Source organism: Squalius cephalus (genome assembly GCF_949319135.1).
Source record: "Squalius cephalus genome assembly, chromosome: 7".
NCBI classification, from domain to species: domain Eukaryota; kingdom Metazoa; phylum Chordata; class Actinopteri; order Cypriniformes; family Leuciscidae; genus Squalius; species Squalius cephalus.
The window spans coordinates 38,715,840-38,741,147 of NC_137128.1; the positions used below are offsets into that span (position 1 = coordinate 38,715,840).

The following is a 25,308-nucleotide window of genomic DNA, read 5'->3' on the forward strand; positions in this document are numbered from 1 at the left end:
GTTAAGTTAATAAATGCGTAAACCTTCAACAGATGTGAAAACTGCCATTTTAAAAGCACTTGCATAAAAAAAAACAAAAAAAAAGACAACAACAACAATAATTATACGCAACAACATAAACCTTCAGAGCTGTTTTTTGTTTTGAAAACGTTTAATTAAAAATCCACAGAGATTATACCATACCCATGACAACTCAAACATTAAACATTTAAAAGTCACAGACATAATACATTTAAAATAAGACAAAATGGTATTAAAAAAAATTCTGAAAAAAATCAAATCAAAAAGATCGCTCAGTGTCTGAGACGAGTGCGTCGTGTGCGGGCGATGGGTGTCGTCACTTTAGGAGTCTCACTCTCAGCCATGACAGCATCTGCAAAAAAAAAAAAATCAGAATGAAGCATGTTAATGAGAGCTCTGCTAAACAATCAAGAGATAAAAAAAAGAATTATATGAAAGTAACTGACCCTCTTCCTCCTCTTCATCACTGGTAAAGATGATGGCAGGTTTGGGACGAGAACAAGATTTTCTTGGGGTTACAAGATCACTGTCATCCAACTTCGGTTTACCACGGCCTGAAGGAGAGGGAGATGCACAATGAGATTCATTTTATAATAGAATTATTTATCGTATGTTTGCGAACAATTAGCTTGAACCTTTACCTCGTGTGGATTTGCGCACACTCTTGAGTGGCTGTGGCGTATGTAAGTTTTGGCTCTGTGTGTCTCCTGTCTGCGGTTCTCTCTCCTCGCTCTCCACATTCTCCAGCCCTTTAGTGTGAACAGCCGTCAAACGCTTCTCATAGTCTTCAACCTGTGCCTAAACAAACAGCTACTTTCAGCATACTAGAACAAACAGCAAACGGTCACCAAGTCACGATCAATGCTCTGTGTACACCGTTTTGCCACCACACATTTGCAACTGTAGTACCTTAAACTGTGGTTTGGCTCTTCTACGGAGTTTGGCCGCAATGGACAGGAGAGGCTGATAGACTCCAGGCTCAGTGAGTTTATCACTGTAACAGTCCCAGCACTCCTGCAGCTTCTTGAAACCTCGCTCACACACAGACAACAGGGAAAGAGACACGGCCAGATCTGCCCACTGACGCTCGGTCCTGCAGACAGAACACAGGACAGATTACACATAAGAGGGAGATTCAGACTGATCATGTCATAAAGCAGCCCAATCTTACAACAGAAATGCTGCTCTATTAATGTGTCCGAAACTCACTTTGCAGTTCTGAATCGTTGGCAGAGCTTCTCCACTAAACTCTCCGTCTGTCTCTCTTTAGTGATGTAGGAAAAGAGTTGTCTGAGAGAGAGAGAGAGAGAGAGAAAGTTAAATCAAAGTGATTTGTCATGTAGAATAAATGAAACTGCAATAACAGCATTAACGATATCTCACTTCATGATGGTGTTGAAATCCTCCTCCTTCATTCCACGCTCAGGATCAGATAATCGGCTGATGATGTCTGGAAGCAGGTTGTAAATGGCGTTGTCCTGAAGATATAAGCAGAGTATTAGAATTGGGACTTATTGTTTTCAGAGTTATGAGGGGGATATGAGACAGCAGAGCTGCAGTGGAAAAGCTACCTTTGCAGAGAGCTCGTTGAAGAAGTTGAGAGCGAGGCTGGCAATGTGTGGCTCGGGGTCTAGCAGCAGCACTGCAACCTCACTAACCTGACCTTTGACCTTCATCACATCCTTAAGCACCAGCTGCGTCAAAACCATGATGGCGGTCAGACGCACAGATGAATTTTCATCACTCAACCTAAGACAAATCAGTTACAATACTGATCACCACACAGTAATAAACATTTCAACTATACATGCACCGATACTAAATACTCAGAGGGTCTGATAGCTGATTATTCAGAATGATATTTGCAGATGCTCTATAATATTATAGGTTAAAATTAACAGAGCTATTATATTTCAACTCATACGGTAGTTTACATAAACACTTCTTCATGACAAATCCAAGCATACATACAAAATTAACAGTAAATATAACAAAATTAACAGTAAATATAACTAATTTAAGCAAAGTAATAAGTTTAGTAAGGTGGCAAGAACGATTTCTTTCTGGAACAACCAATTATGCAAAACATCCCAAAACCAGTAGTTGTTTATCAGACAGAAATTCACGAAAGATCTTTTGGTTTGGAGCTACCTGGCATAAAGGTTGGGTGTCCAGGGTTCCAGGATGTTGGGAAAGCGGACTGTTAGATCACCAAGAGCAACAATTGTGTTGGCTCTGACAACAGGAAGTGGGGATTTCTCCAGCACCGTGAACAGCAGCCTGATATTGTCCTTACAAACAGGAGGACTAGAGAAAGACAGATGTTAACATTGCTTGCCTAAAGAAGCAAATATTATACAATATAATAAGTTCAAACGTTTTGGCAGTAAAGACAATGTTACAAAAGATTTTAATTTCCAATAAATGCTGTTATTTTTGAAGCTTCCATTCAAGGAATTCTTAAAATAAAAATTAAATTAATGCTGGCTTTTTTTTTTTAGATTTTTGCAGATTCAAGGCTTTTTTGACTTTTCTAAAATTGACAAAACTTACCAACCGCAAATGTTTAAACTTTGGTGTAAAATATAATATAAATACCTGATCATCATATACTGAGACAGAGCCAGGCAGGCAGCAGTGGTGAGTTGAGGATGGGAATATTTGCCTGGAGAACTGCAAACTTTCACCAGCAGAGGCAGAAATGCACTCAACATGTTCCCTTCTGCACAAAGAGATCACAGTGCAACAGGGATCAGTGCTTTAGTGCTTTGTCAAGCAGGTAAATCCTTCAATAAACAATGAGGAATTCATTTTCTGCATTCCAAGCCAAAACATTAAGATCAAAGACCATCAAATTTGTTTCATTAGATGGGCTCACCGGCTAATAACTCAGTCTCACAGATCTTGCGGATAAACTCAGCTTCAGTGTCTTCAGCTGAAGCGCCAACTAGCCCAAGCTCCTCATCCACACAACTGTCATTAGCCGTCTAGCAAAAGAGGCACAAATCAGTCAGCAGCATTATAATGCTGCAACACTTTAATGTGATAGTGCAGAAAACAGGTAACAACCAAACAGGGGCCTGTCATTAACCTTTTTGTTGGCAGGTGCCTTCTCTTTCTCCTCCTCTTCTTCCTTTTGTCCTCTCCTTCTCCGTAGCTCAGAGCTGACACTCCTCTCAAGGTGAGATACCTGCCAGAAGGCCACAGCTCCACACAGTGACAGCACCTGGGCCAAGCTCACACAATTCACTAGAAAACAAATGAGAAAATCTTACTGACCCCAAACGTTCGAGTCTCTTATGCTCACCAAGGCTGCATTTTTTGATCAGAAATAGTAATATTCTGAACTATTAATTTTAAAATATAACATTTTAATATACAGTATTTTAAAATGCAGTTTATTAGTTAGATGGCAAAGTAGAATTGCATCTGAAGACTGTAGCATCATTACTACAGTCTTCAGTGTCACATGATCCTTCAGAAATCATTCTAATTAAGAAACATCTCGTACTAGCCAAATCAATGTTGAAACAGTTGTGCTACTTAATATTTTTGTGGAAACTATTTCTTTGAATAGAAATAGAACAATGTATTTTGTAACAATGTAAAAGTCTTTTGATCAGTTGAATGCCTCATTGCTGAATAAAAGCACAGATTTTCTTTTGAAAACTTAATGACCCTAAACATTTTCTAAAATTATGCAAAAAGTTCCATCTTGTGTCCACATTACCTTGCTCCTCAGAGCCCTGGGACACACCTTCCTGCAGTTGTGTTTGGATGGACTCTCTGCCCTCTGTGATTTGTTCCAACAGGAGACGAGCAGAGCGCTGGAGGAGATGGGAACACAGCTGGTCAGGTGACTCTGCTAAGAAGTAGATGAGACGGACAGCCTGTTCCATGAAGGTCTGCCAATGGGGGTCAGACTGGACAACTCCTGTTCAAATGAAGATACTGCCATTACCAAACAGGAGATATGTATGAAAGAGAAATTAGATGAGAAAGAGGGAAATGAGAGAAAGACCATGTTACATTCGACATCAACAGATTGGGTGATTGTGGCAAAGCAAGGTTTTTAACCAACACTTGTGATCAGATCACCCAAGACAAAAGCTAATACGAGGTGTAAACACCAAAAAAAGCTAAAACACACCATCAGCAATGGCCTGGGACAGACAGCTGAAGAGATGGTGGTCCATTGGAAGCCTGAAGGGGACACCCTTGGATTGCTTAAACACACAAGAACATACAAATCAGCATATTAGAATGTGACACTGAAGCCTGGAGTAATTGCTTCTGTAAATTCACCTTGGCCATCACAGGAAGAAATCACACTTTAAAATATCTTAAAACCATGATTTTAAATTGTAATATTTCACAATACTATAGTTTTTACTGTATATTTAGAAGAAAATGCTTCCTCGGTGAGCATAAGAGACGTTTCAAAAACATTTGAAAAAAAAAAAAAAAGTTCCTCCAATCTTTTCAAGGGTAGTAAATACAGTGTATACATACCCTCACATAGTCTGTTATATTAACGATGGTAATGAGTGTGTCTCGAGCCAGCAGATAATCTTCTGCAACCTTCTCACCCAGAGCGACAGAGCAGAGTGTGTCCAAATTACTCAGAACCACCTCCCTCTCAGCACTAAACACAAACCAAAAAAAAAGGTTAGACAAGTAGTTCACCATGCCTCAAAATACTATATTTCTTAAGCAGCATGTCAAAGACAAGAACGCCCTCAGATTACCAAAGAACCAGCACATAGCTCATTGGACATTACAGAGAACAGAGCTTCGACCCATGTCTCCACACACACACACACACACACACACACTCTATGACTACCCTTCCCCTCTCTCTCCTGCATTTCTCTGAAGGAGAGCTTGAGGGGAAGAACTAACTTAATGTAGGCAGGCCCTTACAGCAAAGCAGCAAATCTCCACTGCCCAGCCAAGATTACCAGCCATAAGGAGCACAGGAGAGCTCTGACTCTTACCCACTGAGCTCACATTCGCCTTGGTCTCATCATTGGGCAACATTTTTATTATGCTTTGACAAAATCAGTTCAACTGAATCATTGACTAACACATCCAGGAAGTATTAAGAGTTTGAAGGTCTCACCGTGCTGCCATGCCCAGCAGTAGCACTGCAGCTCTCCTATGAAGTGCTTTAGTCTCTCGTTTACCAGAGAACCTCTCCCACAAAACCTGTACCACTGAAGTCTGCAGGGCACTCTCATTGCTGAAAAACTCCTGGACCTGCACCAAGAAAAAAAACAACAACAACAACTGTCAAAAAAATACAGTGTGGGAGTGACTGCTTAAATGAGGGGCTAAAGAAACTCACAATCTCCTCCAGACACTGGACTGTTCCCAATGAAGCATCGACCATCAGCTCTGACAGATTGTCAACTAAAGTCTGAGCCTTCGCTCTGACGGACAAACACAAAAAGCCATTTGAGCTACAGTATATTAAATTGTACTCTTTTAGCCTTGAACAAACCAAAATATTTGCATACCTGGTGTTGTCCCCATGAGGGTTGAGGTACAGGCGCCTGTAGGCCTGGATAATGGCGTCCTTGATTGTAACATCAGTGGACCAGACCAGAGGCAGCATCTTTCTGACTCCACACACAGAGTCAGCCACACTAAACTCAAATGCTGTGACACAGAACTGCACCGCCTCCTGCACAACTGAGAGAGGGAGACCAGTCAGAGAAAACTAAACACTGTCAACTTATACATATTGAATGTCACGATGAAACCGAAGTGGCAACAGATCTCTTCTTCTGTATTGTGACGTATATTTGAGGAATTATTGAGAAAAAAAGCAGGTACTTTATAGTAATTACCTGTGGTAGTTTTCCAGTACAGCATGTTGTTAATGACAGCAATGGCTCTTTCCACTTGTAGAGCAAAGCTCTCTGTGTCTTTCAAGTACTGAACCAACATCTCCTGCTTCTTGAGTTCACTCTCTCTCCCTTCATTGCCTCCATCCTCTTTCTGTGGGGTGAGTGGAGCTTCGCTCGTCACAGCCTCAGGTGTCTCCTGCTCTGGGCCTGAGAAGAGAGATGCACACCATGTTTTTATTTGGACTAGGAACCCTGTCATCTTATCTAAGGAGGTGAGACAATGCACAAGTTTCTGTCTGACACTATCGTGCTCCTCAGCTCCTCACCATGATGCTTTAAAATGGAAGTTATTTAGACCATTCAAAGTACCAAAAAACATACCCTTGAAAAGTGTTGCGAGTGTGTTGATCAGCTTTTCTGCATTCAAGTCAGCCAGATCTGAGAAGAATGATGACTCCGGGAACAGGGAGTGTGCCCTCATACACAGACCAACTGCCTTCCTACACACAGTTAAACACCACATATTGCATGTCTGTGTGCAGAAATAAGGGTATGAGAGAATGTGTGTTAGTTCACATGTACCTGTATTTACTTTCCCGGAGAAGCTGTGCAATTTGGATAGCAGTGTCCCGGTCGCTTCTTTCCTCCTCTCCCCCAGTCTCCTCCTCCACCACCTCCTCTTCTTCTTCCTCACTTCCAGGCTCCAGCTGTGCTTTCACGGTCATCTCCACCTCTGGCTTCATTGCATCCCAAAGATCGGCTGCTGTGATGACTGCAACTACAAACACAAAGCTATAATCTTACAGCTGGACACAAATTGATAGTAATAGTGACCAGCTAAAGACTGAAAGGAACAATTCAATTATAAAAGCAACATACCAGGCTCTTGCTCTTTCTGGTTCTCTCTCATCTCTTTTAATTTGGCCATCTCCTTATCCAGGGGCTTTTTTAGGTCTACACTGCTTAACTTAACACAGAAATAACAAAAACAGGTATATTTAATTTCTGTAAACAGATTAAGTATGTCTGCTCAAAAGTTTGAGTTAAGATTTAAAGGAGCTGTATGTAAGATTGTGGCCAAAACTGGTACTGCAATCACTTTCAAATTACTGTATAGAGCGGTGTATCCCCTCCCCCTCCCCCTGACTCGAGGTTGCCAGATAGGCTGCAGGATCCAGCAGGAACATAGGCTGCAGTTTGTAGCTGCAGCTGTGGTAACTAGAGCAGAGCTGGCAACCCGGATGCAGAAACACTACTGACTTCGTGATTGGTAGATAGATGGAGGGCGGCGCTTCAGGCCAAAACACAAGATGACAACATCAACATCAGTTGAGGGCTGCAACTTCACTTTTTAAATGACAATATCCTGGCCGTACTACTTTTGTCAGTGATATAAGTATTTGAAATGAACATGATTTCTTAATGTCTAGTGACATATCAGGGCCATTTTATGATTAATTGAAATACATTTCTTACATACAGCTCCTTTAAGGAAGTTTTTATTTTGTTCAACAATATAGTAAAAAATTATATTGTGAAAACAGTAGTGCTATTCTTTGAATAGAAAGTTAAAAAGAAGAGCATTTATTTGAAATAATTTTTGTAACAATGTAAATGTCTTTAGTGGCACATTTGATGCATGTAATATGTCCTTGGCAGAGTTAAAAAACAAAAAAAATTACTGACAGCAAACTTTTGTACAGTAGGATATGTACAAGATGTTTTAATTGAGCATGTTTATACCTTGCAGCTGTAAGGGTTATGAGCAATGAAGGCAGCCAGCAGCTGGATGGCACTCTTACACACATGGACAGACTTATCACCCAGACGCCCGACGGTCAGCTCCATAACTTCAGTGTACCTGCACAGTGGCAAGGCCTGTCAGAGGGAGAAGGAGAATTATATATCTCAAGAAAAATACACCTTGTTTTCTGTTGTCATGAAAAGGGGGGGACCTCACAAGCCACTCACCTTACTGTTGACAATACGTGCATAGACCTGCAGCACACGTGCTCGGACATGCGAGTGGGCATCATGGATGTGCTCCTGCAGTGTGTCCAGAAAGCGATCTCGGTCGGCACGAGCAGAATCATCCAGCTTATCACCAGACAGAACCCGGACCAGAACATCCCCGAGAACCTCACACACAGCCACTCGCAGACTCGGACTCTGTCCAAACATAAACAACAAGTTAACACTTCTTTGCTCTAGTGTTTCCTAATTTCTTTCTAATAAAGATGCATTGTATTCTGCAAACATTGCTGGCTCTGTGACAAACTGCTCATGCTCCACAATTGTAAGTTGCTTTGGATAAAAGCAGCTGCTAAATGCATTCATATAAATAGCAGTCAAAAAAGAAAGTTAAACTATAAAATATAAAACTTTCTTTAACGGTTGCCCTCAGATTACCAAAGAGAGAGCTCAACGCCAACAGAATTATTCCAGAGAACTGAGACTCAACCTGTGACCCCCCACACACACACGAAAACAACAACTGTAAGCCCCCTCCTTTCTCCTCCCCTATATCTTCAAAGGATAGGAATTTAAGAGGAAGAGGCTTGTTGGATGTAGGCAGGCCCTTACAGCCAGACAGCAAACCTTCACTGCCCAGCCAAGATTACCAGCCAATAGGAACACAGGAGAGCTCAGACTCAAATTCAGTGGGCTCATATTCGCCTTGGTCTCATCACTGGGCAAAAATCCAATGACAGAAGTGATGCAATAGAGAACATATGCGACTGTACCTCTCCTTCCAGGTGAGCCAGGAGAACACTGATGTTGGGGATCATGGTTTCGGGTACCAGAGTACTGAGTTCAGACAGAAAGCTGGAGAAAGCCTTCACACCTGAAGCTTCTCTCGCTAGTTCCTCACTCGACTTTTGACCGATCTCTCTGAAATACATACACATCAGGTTATACAGAAGGATTTTCCAAATATTGTCTTAGACAAAGGGGGCCATGGAGTAAAAAAGATAGAGAACTATTGACTATACTTGCTGGTCAAATCTGTAAAGCACAATCTATATACCCAGTAATACTATTCAAGTATAAGAACAACACTAAAAAGACTTCAATTTCACCTCATGACCTCTCCAACGATGGCCTTGACCCCATACTCTGTGCTCCAGGCAGCCACAGCTTGTGCACACACTGACGCCAGCTGCTCAAAGTGCTGCAGGAGCTGAATCACCTTAACACATGCTCCTGTACAAGACAGAGAGAGCATATTCAGACAACACTCAGCTCAACATCTAGGCTACAGCATTGCAAACCCACTCATGGGTGTGTGATGTGCATATAAACCCACCCAACATGTGATTGTATTTCTTCACCATGATTCCGAGGACGTGAATGATGGCGTCTCTGGTGGACTTGCTCTTTACGTGGCTTATGGTGGGGTTTTCCAGGAGTTTATAGCAACAGCATGTCACACAGCTACATAAACCGACACACATTGCACAAACAAAAACTGACACTTGTGATCAATGAAGACATAGAAAGTTTAAAAAGATTAAACAGAGCAAGGGTGAGTGACAGTTTAAGAGGAAGACAGTTACCTGACAAACTCTTCCTCCACTAGAGACAGACTCCACAGTGTGCGAATGTCCAGCTGCAGCAGTTGAGTCAAACACTGAAGAACTGTCTCTCTCTCACTGTCCCACTGCAGGAGACCTTTTCCTGCACCTTTATCCTTCTTACGACCCTGAAAGAAACACAGAGACGTTTAATACGTTGTACACAAAATCAACAAGCTCACAAGCAACAGTTGTTGCCCTCAGATTACCAAAGAAGAGATTCACAGCTGGTGGGCTCATTAGGAGATGTGACTCTTTGCTAACTGACACATTTACACACACACTCAGGGACATACTCAAACACACACACTGTAAGCTGTCAAATCAGCCACAAATGTCCATTTCTAAAGGAGAATTGTATTATGAGTGACAGCTGGCATCAATATGGGTGGGCCCTTACAGCAGCGCAGCAAATCTCCACTGCTCTGCCAAGATTACCCACCAATCAGATAACAAGAGAACACAAGATCCCAGCCAATAAGCTCATATTTGCCTTGTTCTCATCATGGGGCATAGTATAACACGAATTAAAAACTTGATAACATCCAGCTGTACCTTGCTGGGTGCTGTGACGATAGTCTCCCTGTATGAGTCGCTCTCAAGTGTTTCTGTGAGTTTGCAGAGCAGAAACACACTCATTTTCACAGCGTTGAGCTGCTGTTTGCGGTCCACAGCTGACAGAGAGCCCGACAGGAGGAGAGACGGCAGGGAAACCGACAGACCCCTGACCACTGAGAACGAAGACAGCATTGTGACACATTGTTGGAAATGTAGTTTTGATTCTTTGAACATAACTAGAATTATTTAGTTTGATTATTATGAGAGATACCAACCTTGTATCAGCAACTCCAGCATGTCTTCTTTCACCGCCACATCCACTGTGCGACAATGTCTAAACGCAATCAGAAAATTTTGCTTAGCCAAGTCGTCGAGTTAAAGCAATAGTTCACCCAAAAATTTCAATTGTCATTAATTACTCACCCTCATGTCGTTCCAAACCGGTAAGACTTTCAATAATCTTCAAAACACAAATGAAGTTATTTATGAAATCTGAGAGTTTTCTGTCCCTTACTTGACAGTTAAGCAACAGCCACTTTGACGCTTTAAAAAGTTCATAAAGAGATCATAAAACTAATCCATAAGAATTGAGCAGTTTAGTCCAAAATTTCTGGAGAAACACAATTGCTTTATATGATAAACAGATTGAATATAAAACTTTTATTCACAAACATTTATCAACTCACACATCAGTTGTGGTAAACGGAAGCTCAAGCATGTTCACCAACGAGGTTCATTTTCGTGTGTGATTGTACATGTTTGAGCTTCTGCAAGAACCAATGAAAATTTGGACTAAACCGCTCAATTTATATGGATTAGTTTTACAATCTCTTAATGAACTTTTTGAAGCGTGGTGTTGCGTAGCTATCAATGGAGGGACAGAGAGCTCTCGGGTTTCATCAAAAAGATCTTCATTTGTGTTCCGAATATGAACAAAAGTCTTACGACATAGAACGACATGAGGGTGAGTAATTAAAATGACAGAATTTTCATTTTTGGGTGAACTATCCCTTTAATGTTTAACAGGACTCATAACATAGCTACCCCTCACCCATCTGTTATGCATTTAGCTCGGTTTTATACCCATATTGGTTTCTTGTCATGCATTGTGTGTGCATGTGAACCCAGGCCTTAGTTTATTAGTTAGTTGTTCTTTAGGCTGCTGGTTTTTGTTCATGGCATTATTTAGCTGCAACAGATTGTTTTGCAAAAAGACACAATAAACATGAAAATGATGAAACAAATAAATATGAAACATCAAAATGTTTGACTTGGAATTGTGATTCGAATTCTTACATTTAAAATGATACCCAACCCTAGTTATTATGGTTGCCTTGGATTAATTGAATGATTCATCACCTCTTTGTATTAATACTGTAAAATACCTAGTTTGCAGGTTTAACTGTTGCCATAACATGTAGATTGTATAACAAAACTTGAATCAATTTTACACTAATTTATCTAAAAAAAAAAATCACTTTTTATGAGAATGTGTGTCCACACTTACTGCAAAACACTGTATGCTGTGTCAAAATGCTCCAGGATGCACAGGGACCCTTGACTTCTCAGTGCTGCTTTAAAGCCTTCGTAAGAGACAGAAAAAAGTCATTATTCCACTACAGAAATAATGAAATGTAAACAGATTAAAAGAGCCCAGCAGGACTTACTGTTGATGTGAGAGGGGAGCTGTTTAGCAGACAGCACATCCTGAACCACATACTGGTTAACAGCACCAGACTTCACGAGATCATCCGAACAAACCGGCACGATAAAATCCCACGACATCTCCGCACCCCTGAACAACAAGCAGTGAATATAAATGTTTATCTGAAGGAACCAAAGACACTGCAACGTAGGAGCAGAAAAACACGTTTACATCTGTATGTCTTACAGAGGTCATTGTAGTTAAATCAGTACCTCGTTTAACATAAACGCAAAATAACGAGTTTTATTTGATTTTACACTGAAGCAAAACGTTTGTTTTGTTTGACAGGGTAAGCTAACATGCTACGCTAACTCACAGTAGGAACAGACAAAACTCTATTTTTCTTAGTAAACGACACTTTCCAATGTTTTTAAAAAGTAATATCGCATATCCGAAAACCTACCGTGCAAACCGACCGCTTTATTCCGAACAACACCAAATCAGATGAACTAACCCGAAGAAAGAAAGTTGACTGGATTGACTGAACGGTTTGGGTCGCAGCTTTGAATTTCACACAGCGCGCCAACGGAAGGACGTCATCACTGACTCCGCCTACTCACACATGTGCTCAAGTCATCAGTAGAGGGCGCCACACTACTCTGCGATAATGTTTTAGAGATTTTGAGATTTTTAAAGAATATAAAAATGCTACACTAAAAAACACATACGGTTATGTGGCCATTAAAAACAACTCATGCAATGTTACGGTACAATTTTGTAAAAACAAACAAACAAATATTTTGTAAACACTATGAATTTTGAAAGTATACATTTATGGGGAAATAATGTTTTATAAGTAAAAAGTAGCCTACATACATTTCCATAAACCTCTTCTTATTTATTGTAGTTTTACCATCTCACTTATGTTGGAGTGTCTTGTATGCATTATATGTTTAAGGGCTGTAAAAAGATTAATCGCGATTAATCGCATCCAAAATAAAAGTTTGTGTTTACATAATATATGTGTGTGTACTGTGTATAATAATTTTGTATATATAAATCCACACACTTGCATGTATATATTTAAGAAAAATGTGTTATTTATATATAAAATATTTATATTTATATATAATATAAATTATATACAGTATATAGATGCAAATATTTCTTAAATAAAAACATGCATGTGTGTGTATTTATATATACAAAATTATTATACACAGTACACACATATATTATGTAAACAAACTTTTATTTTGGATGCGATTAATCGCGATTAATCATTTCACAGCCCCAGTGTATTGTGTTTGTTCTGGTTGTTTTTGTTTTATTTTACTCTTTAAAGAACATTTAAATTATTTAATTATTTAGTCCCTCTGTCTCGTTTTTGGAACGTTGTATCAACGATTTACCAAGTCTCTTCACAGGACCATCATCATCAGTGACCATTCAGAATAACAATGACTGCAAATAAAAGCTGTGAACAGTGCAGATGAATCCTTCTAAAGAGAGACGATCAAGCATTGAAAGGCTGATATAGACTGTATGGGCAGTTAGGAAACTAAATGATGATAGTGTCGATTGATTGTGATTGGAAGCACCTACAACGAAACTCTACAATAAATCAGAGGTAAATTGTGTACATAAAATACATAAAAACGAACATAAAAAAAGTTCATTTCCCAATATCAACCTCTTGCGTTTAGTTAAACTTTTATTTTGACATCATTGCATTAATTTCCCACACTTGGCGTCACGATGACCACACGAGGTTAGAGTGCATGAAAAAAGAAACACATGTGGGTTGTCTTGTCAGACAAAAATACCCGCTAGTAACTTCGCCCATTCTTTTATTCAGTGTTTTAGACGCACATGTTTTAATTCATATTAAAACTGATACATATATTGAGCTGGTAAGAGCCTCTGGATACCGATGTTTATTTTACAGTTTGCCAGCTGACCTAGTTCTAACCGCATTGAACTATCAGTGTTTCTGAACCAACATTATGCAAAATATTTACAGATCAGACAGTATTTACAGATACAAACCATCACAATAGTTGATATGACAGTCAGCAACGAATATTTTAATAACAAGCCTGTATTCATTTAATAACAGTAGGGCTTTCGTTTATATTTTAAAGAAGGATGGACTATTTGCCGGACTCTAACGCCAGATATAAAGATGTGGATTACTGGAATGAGCGGTACCGGACGGAGGAGAGCTTCGAGTGGTTCGGGGACTTCACTAAATTTGGACATCTGCTCAAACAGCATGTGGGATCTGAAGAAAACATTTTGATGCTGGGTAAGTTAGACAGTCCAAAAACTACATTTACAATTTGAAATGTTGAATATGAGTAATATTTTATATTGTTTTATTGCGTATAATACCTATGATCAGTAGGGGGCGCTACTGCACTTTTTTTGGTGCACCCAGTCTATTTTTTGATGTCTATTTTTTGGTTGCCAATTTCATAATTTGAAAAGAAATACCAGTTTCCCGAAAATATATTAAAATGCTGTGCACCGGTGCTGTTGAGACGAATAAGAGCCAAATGTTAGCAAACACTCTCTGGATCCATCTTTAATGAGCAAATTGATATAATGTATCCCGAGTTATTCATCTTTATATTTATCTTTGCATAGCAAAGATTTATGTGGTTGTTGTTTATGGTTAAATTTAGGTTGCTAACACAAGTTGCATTTTAGTTAAAGTCACCATGAAATCAAGACCTTATGTGCCAGAGAAACAAGTGCGCAGCCATCTTTAGAATTTTGATTTTGTCTTTGAACTTCCATTTTTGTGTTAGCAATGTATTTCTATGGCATCGCTGAGTAACTCGTTGGTGAAGAGGATTTACTTATTTTAGGGTTAACAAAAGTTATCACGAGCATTGAAATGTTTGAAGTGGATGTCATAACAAATGTCAGTAGACCAGGAAGATTTTAAAACGAACAGTTCATTCATAAATCCGTAAGATCTTACCTTCATGCTGTGGAAATACAAACCGGAAGACAGAACACAACGAGCTATTGCAACTTCTGTTTTGTTCTTCTATTCTAATTATCCTAATATCAGTTATTCCGCAGATGCTTGACAGTACAGTTCCTTCAGGGATGTCCCCCTTTGGGTATCCTGGGATCATGTTGCTTGTTGGCATGTTGGACATACAGGAACTCCTTACAGGGTTTGAACCTATGACCTTCCTTGCGGTTCCAGCTTTTTAAAAGCATGTAACCCCAGGAACCTAGAAATATGAAAAATATTCACAAGTACTTATCACAAAGAGAAGCTCAAGAATGGTATCCTATCATCTGGTTGGCCTAGACAAGGAGCTTTTGTTTCTTGATACATTTTCAAGATTTTGTACTCCCAGATTTGTTATTTAAAAATCATGTCAGACAGACAAACAATGAGCTGAAGGGGGCAGTGTTACTCAACTCACTCACAATATGGATTATATATTCAGCGTAGACCTCTGACATGCTCTCTGAGATCCAGATCTGTTCTTCAATGCACTGACACAAGCTCCCATCCCCCTGGGGTTCAGCTATATCTCAATCCAATTACCAACACTTAAAGTGGCATGATAAAAGCGCATTGGTTTAGGGGCTAGTGTAGGTCAATTTGATCTTTATTTCATGCAGCTTTAAAGAGCATGGATCAATGAAGTGTGTTCCTAACCTAGCGTTTGAAGACCAGTGGTTAACCTTGGAATTGTATGCCCAGTTTCACAGACAAAGCTTAAGCCTAGTCTCAGACTAAAATGCATGTTTGAGCTATTTGTAACTGATAGCAACATATCTTAAAATATGTCAGTGCCGTTGTTTTGTCTCAAGATGCATACCAGTAATGTTTTTTTCTAAGACATATTTATAAAAGCTACTTAATGTCCTAATTGAACTAAGGCCTAATCCTGGCTTCATCTAAACCCAGTCTGTGAAACCTAAACCCAGTCTGTGTTGTTTTTTTAGTCTGATGTGGGTAGATTCTGGTTAGTTTGATCAGAGGTTTTCAATCTTTTAGATGCCACAGACCCCCAAACATGATCTTCCTTGTGCGAAGGACCCTCATCCTCAAATTTAGAAGGCAACTATATGTTTTAATGTATAAAGATCAAATTAATAGTGTGAAAATTAGTATTATAAATGTGTATAATATTATTTGGAAAATACTTGGGTTCTATTATGTTGCATCACTACATTCTTTTATTTAAATTAATTTGTATTTTTTTTAATCCTTTTTATTTTTGATAAAAAATATTTTATTTTTTCAAATGTATTTAAATCATGTTTAATTTATTTTAGTTAATTTAGTTTAAATCTATTTATATTAGTTTAATCTTATTTTAGTATTTAGATTTATTGTTTTTCCCCCCATTTTTCCCAGTCCCCTTGAAAACCCCTGAGCTAGTTGTTCGATTTTGCTAAATTGATTAAAAAAAAATATATATACAGTACAGGCCAAAAGTTTGGACACATTACTATTTTTAATGTTTTTGAAAGAAGTTTCTTCTGCTCATCAAGCCTGCATTTATTTGATCAAAAATACAGAAAAAAATGTAATATTGTGATATATTATTACAATGTAAAATAATTGGTTTTCAATTTATTATACTTTAAATTATCATTTATTTCGGTGATGCAAAGCTGAATTTTCAGGATCATTACTCCAGTCTTCAGTGTCACATGTGACATCCAGTCTATCACATGATCCTTTAGAAATCATTCTAATGTTCTGATTTATTATGAGTGTTGGAAATAGTTCTGCTGCCTAATATATTTGATGAATAAAAGGTTAAAAAGAACTGCATTTATTCAAAATAAATTTTTTTTTTTTAAATATAAATCTTCTTTATTATCACTTTTTATCAATTTAACACATCCTTGCTGAATAAAATTATTGATTTATTAAAAAAAAAAATAAAGAAAAAAATTACTGACCCCAAATTACTGACCAGTAGTGTATATTGTTGTTATAAAAGATTTCTATCTTGAAAACATTTGCTTTTTTCTTTTTCTTTTTATTCATCAAAGTATCCTAAAAAAGTATCACAGGTTATGAAAAAATATTAAGCAGCAGAACTGTTTCCAACTTTGATAATGAATCATCATATTAGAATGATTTCTAAAGGATCATTTGATAGACTGGAGTAATGATCCTGAAAATTCAGCTTTGCATCACAGAAATAAATGATAATTTAAAGTATAATAAATTGAAAACAAATTATTTTAAATTGTAATAATATATCACAATATTACATTTTTTTCTGTATTTTTGCTCAAATAAATGCAGGCTTGATGAGCAGAAGAAACTTCTTTCAAAAACATTAAAAATAGTAATGTGTCCAAACTTTTGGCCTGTACTGTATATATATATATATATACACACATATATATATATATATATATATACACATATATATGTATGTATGTAAATATATATATATATATATATATATATATATATATATATATAAATACTTATATTTCAGTATAGATATCCAGTGACTGACTTAAGGAATACATGTTTAATGAAAAAAATAGGATTTGATTTCATCAACTCAGTGAGGAAACACCTTTCTTCTTTTCTATCTCCTCCTCTGTTTCTCTCTCTTTCATTCTCTCTCCCCACACAGACACCCTTTCTGCACTCACATCATGTTCCCTCCGCAGTCCACAACACCCTCTCTCCATGACCTTTCTCAAGCGGGGAACAGGGTGAGGAGTTCTTCCGCACACCCTCTCTCATGTGCTTCACTTGTGACCTCTGACACAATTAATGTAGTGTTTTTTTAATGTAATGCAGCAGTCATTACCCTTTTACCTCTAAATTGCTGCTAAATAGAACATTCTCTGTCACTTCATTGTTCATCTTATAGTTATAAAATTTATTTTTTTCTTTCTTGCTGAATTGCTTGAGATTGTGTTATCTTTGGTTATGTAATGTTCTCTTTCTCTCCGTCCATCTCTTTCTCAGTTCTCTTCTTGTGTGTGTGTGCGTATAACTAATGTCTAATGGATCAGGGTAGAATTGGACAGTTTATTTAATTTTTCCATGCTCAAGGACACTGTTCTTACAGAACTGCCACTGCAACATTTGTGTCCTCCCTTACCCAGAATGCACTAGCTCAGGCTGTTAAAGCTGCATGTGTCTCAAGTTTCTGTGGATGTGGAATGATTTGTGGCATGAGGAGAAGTGGATTCCCCTCAGTTAACATTAGCAGATTCTGTCACAAGCAGAGGCAGTTAATATCCCAGCATGCCTTTCATCTGTATGTGTACATGAAACACAGAATTTGGAAAGCGAGATCTTATTTGATCTGTTAAAATAAGAGTTTGATATATACTATAGATATACACTTCCTTCCTAGTCCACACAGACCATTATTGGGAACAAAGCTGCAAAAATGACTCATTCGAAATCGTAAATAGTCATGGCTATGATGGCACAACCATCACCACATTTGCATATCAATGTCTGTTCAGCAATTTGTCTCACCCTGATGAACGACGCGTAAACTGTGCTAGCATGCGGAGGTTATGTGATCATAACAGATGTCATTTACATATAGTGGTTTTAAAGGTGGCAAAAACTGTGTTTAGTTCCATGGTAGTGGGGGTGTGGAAATGATAATGAATAAATATATTATGGCTTTTTTTGGTACAAGAGACTTTAATTCATGGCCTGTTTAAACTGTATGTAAGAATGGACACTTGTTAAAGTGATCAAGAAATCGCGTTTAGCACTCATTGTACTTCAGTAATGTTTTTAGAAGAAGTCTCTTATGCTCACCAAAGCTTTAATATTATATTACAATTTAAAATAACTGTTTTCTATTTTAATGTATTTTATAATGTAATTTATTCCTGTGATGCAAAGCTGAATTTTCAGCATCATTACTCCAGTCTTCAGTGTCACATGATCCTTCAGAAATCATTCTAATATGCTGATTTACTGCTTAAGAAACATTTCTTGTTATTATCAGTGTTGAAAACAGTTGTGCTGCTTCATATTTTTCTGGAAACTGTCATGCATTTCTTTTTACATGATGGATAGGAAGTTCAAAATAACAGCATTTATTTGAAATAGATTTTTAAATGTGTAACTTTTGATCAATTTAATTCATCCTTGCTGAATAAAAGTGTTTCTTTCTTTCAAAAATGACTTGCCTCCAATTTTTTAACGGTAGTGTACGTGTTTTTGCGAGTACATCCATCAGGAAATAACTGGATTTTGAGAAGTGGTCTTTATAGATTAAGTTTGCAGGACAAATCGTGTTTACCACAGTTACCCATTAATTTCTACCTATAACATTCAGAAAATATTGGCACATTCCATAGATAAAAATGATAGTTTACCCTAAAATGAAAACTGTCATCATTTACTTACTCTAATGTCATTGCAAACCCTGGGGCATTGTCTTTTTCTGCAGAACGCAAAAAGATGATTTTTTTGCAAAATGTCTTAGTAATAATTTTTTTCTCTTCTTTTTCTTTACAATTAAAGTAAATGGGGTCCAACACTGTTTTGGATGAAACAGTGTTCAAAAATATCTTCTTTTGTGTTCTGCAGAAGAATGAAAATCACACAGGTTTGAAACGCCATGACTCCAAAAGGGCGAGTAAATGATGACAACATTTTCATTTTTGGTTTAACGATCTCTTTAAAACCGGTAGTTCGGCGGCCATTGAAATTGATGTCAGTCTGTATTTTTACAAACCGAGGTATGAGTAGATATAATTTTCTGTGGTATTTGACACTATGCTGTTGATGGATTTGTATTAAACCCGGAGCATTCCTTTAATGTTGTTTACCCATGTGTATTCCTAGTAGGTCTTCTCAAGTGTTTTTTTTTTTCCACTCAGTCAGTGGGCAAACTCGCATTCATTAGAGTCACTGCTGACAGAATGGAAAGAGCAAAGATAGAGGAGGGAGGTGATAGGGTGGTCTTTGAAGTGCCATGGCAGCTCATTCCTGCAGGGTCCCCCCATGCACACTCCTCTCTCGGTTGCTATTGGTTTCACTGCAGTGAACAAGCTAACAAAGAAGGAGAGATGCGTTCAAGTGTCCTTTTGTAGTGAGTCAGAACAATCACATTTCATCTTCAGTGAAATCCTGAAGAGTTTGAGGGAATTGAGTTTTGAATGAACCATCTTGAATAGAGAAATCATGAGTCACTATCGGTCAGAATGAGAGTGAGTCAGCGTGCTCGCATCTCTTTTCTCTCACTCTCGGCATTCATTACCCCCAGAGACGTTCTGAACCCTCAAGTCCTGCAGTCTAGATCTGCTGCGGTTGAGTTAAAGATACACCACTTCACTTTATGAATGAATGAATGAATCAGTGAAGGGATGAATGAAAAGAAAGCGAGCGAATGAATGAACGGTGGGGGAGGGGAAGGCTGCAGTGTTATGCGGTATATACTTGGCCCCGCCAATCCTTTTTTGTTCTTCCTTCCTCTCCCCCTGCCGTCTGATTGGCTGAGAGGGTTCAATGCCTGCTGGAAGGTACTGCAGTCATGTGGGGGTTACCCCCCTCCCTCCCCACCACAACTTCTGCAGTTTATGAATGAAAGTTGGGAAAATTGAATGAAGAAATGGGTTGCATGTGAGCGAATTGTGTGTGCTCACCCACTGTTGTGCTCAAGTGGGAATATCTGTCTTGTTTTGGCTTTTTTAATGTATTTTGCATGCATACTGTATATTCATAAGAATATAGTGTGTTTTACTATAATTTTGTGCGTGATATTGATAGAAATGATTTTTTTGGTAGTCAAATGAGGGTGCTTGCATAGAGAATATGGCCTTTTTGTGTTGGATATTGTTTTTTTTTGTTTTGTTAAATATATACTGTTTAAGCATAAGACAACCGCTGGCTGATGATCTGAATGAGTTCTATTGTCGTTTTGACAGGTGCTGTCAACACAAGCATGAAACGTGTTGTGTTGCGTGTTTATTACTGGATGTGATCTTATGGATGTGAAATTAGCTAAATATTTGTGTAGTTTTATATGGGTGTTCCTGCATATACATTTTTTTTGCGTGTTTGGACCTTTTTTTATGCATACGTCTTTATGTAGTGTTTCACAGTTTTATCATGTAAAAATGTGCGTATTTGCTTTTATATACACTATACCGTATTTAAAAAAAAAAAAATTTTTTCTTTGTCTCATTTATTTGATAAAAAATGCAGTAATATTGTGGAATATTTTTACAAATTAAAATAACCATTTTCTATTTTAATATATATTTAAATATATAATTTATTCCTGTCATGCCAAAGTTGAATTTTCAGCAGCCATTAATCCAGAAATTCTAATATGCTTGATTTTTTTTTTTCTGCTTAGTTTTGCATACAGTATAAGCGGAAAAATATAATTAAATTTGTCGTGGATGTGATTTTCTATAATAAAAAAAATACATGTGTTTTATACTTTAAAGAGGTGCACTGTGTGTCTGCATATAAAATTATATAAAAGATTTTGTGTTTTGGATATAGTTTTGTGTAGGTTATATTTATGTATTTTGTATTATGCATGACCTTGTAGAATGCACATATGCATTATGTGACCTTGTGAAAATCTGGCTTTGTGTCTCCCTTGTGTGGACTTAAATGTGTTGCTTATTTGTTTGGAGATCAGGGAGAATTCCTCCCATTCTCTCTCTCTTTATTTCTCTCTCTGCGACTCGTGTCTGGAATGTTAACTGGGTTACCCGGGCAACAGGGCTCGGATGATAGATGGGCTCTCCTCCGATAAATGGGGCAGTGGATGCACATGAAAGAAAACTGTTTGGGTATGTGTGATTTATGAAAGGGTTTGAGTTTAACCCTGTACCTGATAACTGTACACTAGATCAGCTCTAACGTCACCCGAAATCCACTATTAAAATCATCCAAAACTCCCCCACCCGATTGTCACTTAATTATTCTAATAATCAGTGTCAAGCATAATGATATGGATCAAATTACACTGAAAAAGGCTTCTTTTTAGTGAAAATGTATTTAAAGTAAAATTTCTTCTTTGGGAAAATTGCATTTCCTTAATAGCCTAAACATAGGTTTTTACTCCCTTCAAACTTAAATTGGAACGTCACTGTTTCCGTCACTGCAACTTCCCGAACACACACACACGCAAGAAATTAGAGACTTTCAGCCCAAGCAAATATATAGGCTTTATTAGTTTATTGTCATATATACAGTGTTTCACAGCTGTTACATATCACATATTTAGCACTTGATTCGTCCTGGTTAACTACTTCACTAAAACGCTCACATATGGTACTTCTCTTTCTTTCTTTCTTTCTTTCCTCTTGTTTTGTTTTTAATTCTCCTTTTTGAAATTTCTCTTGAAAATTTTCGATGAAAATTTTGGCCGATACCAATAACCGATAATTCTTTATATTTGAAAGCCGATAACCGATATATTGGGAAAACATTCAGGTACATTTTTTTCCATGAATTCAGGTAGGACATCGTATCATTGTATTCGGACCGCATAATGCCTTTAACATTATTATTATTATTATATTATTATATTGAAGCGAACTTTCTGAAGGATATTGGTTTACTTATGCCCTTTTTGATTACTTGAGCTTAACTGAAACTTTAACTGAGAACCTTGATTTATTGCAATATCAAGGTGTTCAGTTTTAATTTAATTTTAGAAAATAAACATGCGATTGTTCTCCTCACAAATCAACCTTTTCTTGTTTTTTTCACTGGCACGTCTCTTAGGTGTGCATCTTTGAGCCTACATTCAGTGCGAGTAAAATACTTAAGTACTCTTAAAACCAGATACTCTAAGACTTTTACTCAAGTGGTATTGGAATAAGTGACTTGTAACTTGTAATGGAGTCATATTCACTGTAAGGTATCTTTACTTTTACTCGAGTATTGTTTTCAGGTTGTCTTTACACCTCCGCACCCGACGTGCAGATATAACCGTGATCCGCGCATCACTACCGCACGCACACACAAACACACTTGTATCCTATTTCCATAAGGATCCAACTAACCAACTCTGACTCACATTCACTTACATATATTTCTCTCTTGGGTTAATTTGTATTAACACTTTGTGTGTTGTTGATCCCAAAACCTGTGAGTCAGGCATTAGTTCTTCTCTGAATGTGTTTGTGGTTTGTCTTTGCTGTCAGACTGCTGGATTTTCATAAGTTGTCTGCTGAGAGAAGTTTGTCATTGGCTCAGATTTTATATTGGCTTCAGGTCTGGTTAAGATTGATGGCCCTGGGGGACTGATTTTGGGTCAGTATTAGTTTTACTTCCACTTCATTGTACTAGAACAGGCCAAAGTCTGAATTCTGACTCTGAGTGGTGCAGTGTGAATTGTAACTATGGAAACCAGGGATTCTGCAGTGAAGTTTCTCATCTCTGAAATACTTTTCCCACCTACGTTATATCAGGACACAAACCCATTCCATATGTTTTCCACCATTCCGTGCTGGAAAATTTTACATTTGCCCTGTTTACTTGATGATCTTATACAAAGAACCACTGAACGCCAGTGGCAAGAGGGCAGGATGATGTTGTCACCAAGTAAAGTTTTCAAAACAACAGCAGCTTAGTCTGTCTAGACTGATGTGGTAAACCTAGATCGGTCCCAGTATAATTAACACACAAAGCTGTCTACACTGTTTGTACCTGATCAGCACAATGCAGTGTGACATGCCTTCATTTGACTGTCACTCCATTACTATTTTTCAGCCTTTGACTTTCCAGCCAAATTATTTTAAGTCTTCTTTTTATATGCACAGTTTAGCAGCCGTTACTCCAGTCTTCTTTGTCAGATGATCATGATCCTTCAGAAATATTTCTAATAAATCTGATCTGGTGCTGAAAAAACATTTCTTATTATTACCGTGATTGTTTTTTTTTTTAAACTGTGATTATTTTTTTAAGGAATCTTTAATGAATAAAAACGTTCGAAAGAACAGCATTAATTTGAAATAAATTTGTTTTTAAAAATGTAACAATTTACAGTAATTTTTTTAAATCAATTTAATGCATTTTTGCTCTATAAATATATTAATTTACAAAAAAAAACTACGTATTGACTGACTTTTTTAAACAGTATTTATTTATTTATTTTTGTAAATATGACATTGATTGACTTGATTGATATACATTTTATTTATTATATATTTTAATAAAAAGTACCATTAAATGCTCACACTATTATGGTATGAAGATGCAAAGTTATATTTTTATATAATTTTATATAATATCATGTAATCTTTTATATAATAATTTTTTTTTAATGTTCTCAAAAAAGATGAATAAATCTGCATTGATTGTGAGCAGTTAACACAGTAATGTAGTCAGTAGTATCATTAATTAAACAGTAAGCATTACACTATATTCATTCCCTGAAGTGTGCATGTGTGACTGTTCAAGGACTGGAAGTTCTCTGGAGGTGTGTTTGAGGGCCAGATGGTGTTTGTCCACCGGAAGTGAGTTGTGTCTGTCGACTCCTGACAGATCTCGGGTCTGACTAACAGACAAGACAATCTCTCGACAGCAGCGGTACTGATATGTGTGGGAATTAGTGTTATGTATCCCATCTCACACTTCGTTGTGTGTTAATCTAGATGTGAACGGGTGTGTGAAACCTCAAGTGTTTCTGTCACGACTGACTCTTGTCTTGTGACTGTTTAGCGTATTAGCTGAGTGTGATTTTGAGACGAAAATTCCTCCTGCACCATTTTGCAAAAGAGAATTACTATATTTTTTTGTATACATCCACAACAAGTACAAAATTATGCTTTGTTTATACTATATTTTTGATTAAAACACTGACTCAGAACACCACCTACCAGCATCAGAACACACCGCTCATATGATGGTTCAGTGCCCCATGACTTCCTCGTAAGCTCCTTACCTCTGAGTACCTTACGTATGCTCATATCAGCTGTTTACTTGTCAATGTCCGAACACACAGAAACAGTTTGTTCATTTGGCCATCTGTATCTGGAAAACGCTGAATGACGGTATTCATGAGTGTGCACGCGAGTGTGTACATGCTCATTATGATGAACTGGGTTAGAGGTAATGAGAATGTTCCAGCTAGAGGTTAGTTGGAGGGCATTATTACAGAGAGGCTTATTGCTGGTGTTGCCATGATGCTTTAGTGAAACTCATTCTGAAAGAAAAAAAAAAAAAAAAAAATTTTTTTTACCTTAAAGATACAGCAGGCATTTTCTGGTAAACGCTGTTGATATTTGAAATCACCAAAACAAACATGCCCCTACCCAAAAGGATCACACCCCTATCTTGATGCCTCCGCTCCCACATTCACGCACACACTATGCAATACAGGCAACAACTATGACGGAATCTGCGAGATGGTCCTCACTGCAGAACACGAAATCCAGGGGGAGGAGTTGGATCCAGATCCAGCTACTCCCACCTTACATATACCTAAACCTACCCATCTCCACCCCCTGATCCCTAAACCCACCGCCACCGCTAAACCTACCAATCTTCACCCCTTAAAGGGGTGATGAACTGAGAAATCAAAGTTTCCTTGAGCTTTTGACATATAAGAGATCATCATACTATAATAATATCCTGTAAGTTTCAGAACTGAAAACTACCTTGTTAGTCCAATAAAAGCTTTTATAGACATCAGGC

The 25,308-nt window shown here is 37.7% G+C and overlaps 2 protein-coding genes across 3 annotated transcripts in view; one reads left to right on the forward strand and one right to left on the reverse strand.

Annotated features, from left to right (window-relative positions):
* Positions 1–118: 118 nt before the first annotated feature.
* On the reverse strand, positions 119–12,238 carry ncapd2 (non-SMC condensin I complex, subunit D2). The gene is made up of 32 exons (XM_079877778.1): positions 12,115–12,238; positions 11,674–11,801; positions 11,514–11,589; positions 10,282–10,340; positions 10,004–10,179; positions 9,431–9,576; positions 9,181–9,308; positions 8,954–9,077; positions 8,618–8,765; positions 7,845–8,042; positions 7,617–7,751; positions 6,753–6,840; positions 6,456–6,651; positions 6,255–6,373; positions 5,874–6,080; positions 5,541–5,715; positions 5,369–5,453; positions 5,144–5,280; positions 4,534–4,666; positions 4,172–4,247; positions 3,752–3,955; positions 3,113–3,270; positions 2,900–3,008; positions 2,620–2,743; positions 2,173–2,328; positions 1,593–1,770; positions 1,405–1,499; positions 1,231–1,311; positions 931–1,114; positions 663–819; positions 468–575; positions 119–373 (listed from the first exon to the last, which is right to left on the reverse strand). Exons 2-32 carry the CDS (start codon positions 11,789–11,791, stop codon positions 294–296), a joined length of 4,158 nt encoding a protein of 1,385 aa, XP_079733904.1. The 5' UTR covers positions 11,792–11,801; positions 12,115–12,238; the 3' UTR covers positions 119–293.
* A 1,142-nt stretch (positions 12,239–13,380) lies between these two features.
* The window catches only part of ece2a (endothelin converting enzyme 2a), an 80,202-nt gene continuing 68,274 nt past the window's right edge, over positions 13,381–25,308 (forward strand). Inside the window, exons 1-2 of one of the 2 annotated variants that reach the window (XM_079877596.1) lie at positions 13,381–13,422; positions 13,796–13,959. In XM_079877596.1, the coding sequence (XP_079733722.1) occupies positions 13,800–13,959 (160 nt within the window). In that variant the 5' untranslated portion in view covers positions 13,381–13,422; positions 13,796–13,799. Of the gene's footprint in view, positions 13,565–13,795; positions 13,960–25,308 lie in introns of both variants that reach the window. The other variant, XM_079877595.1, reaches the window with a different exon arrangement.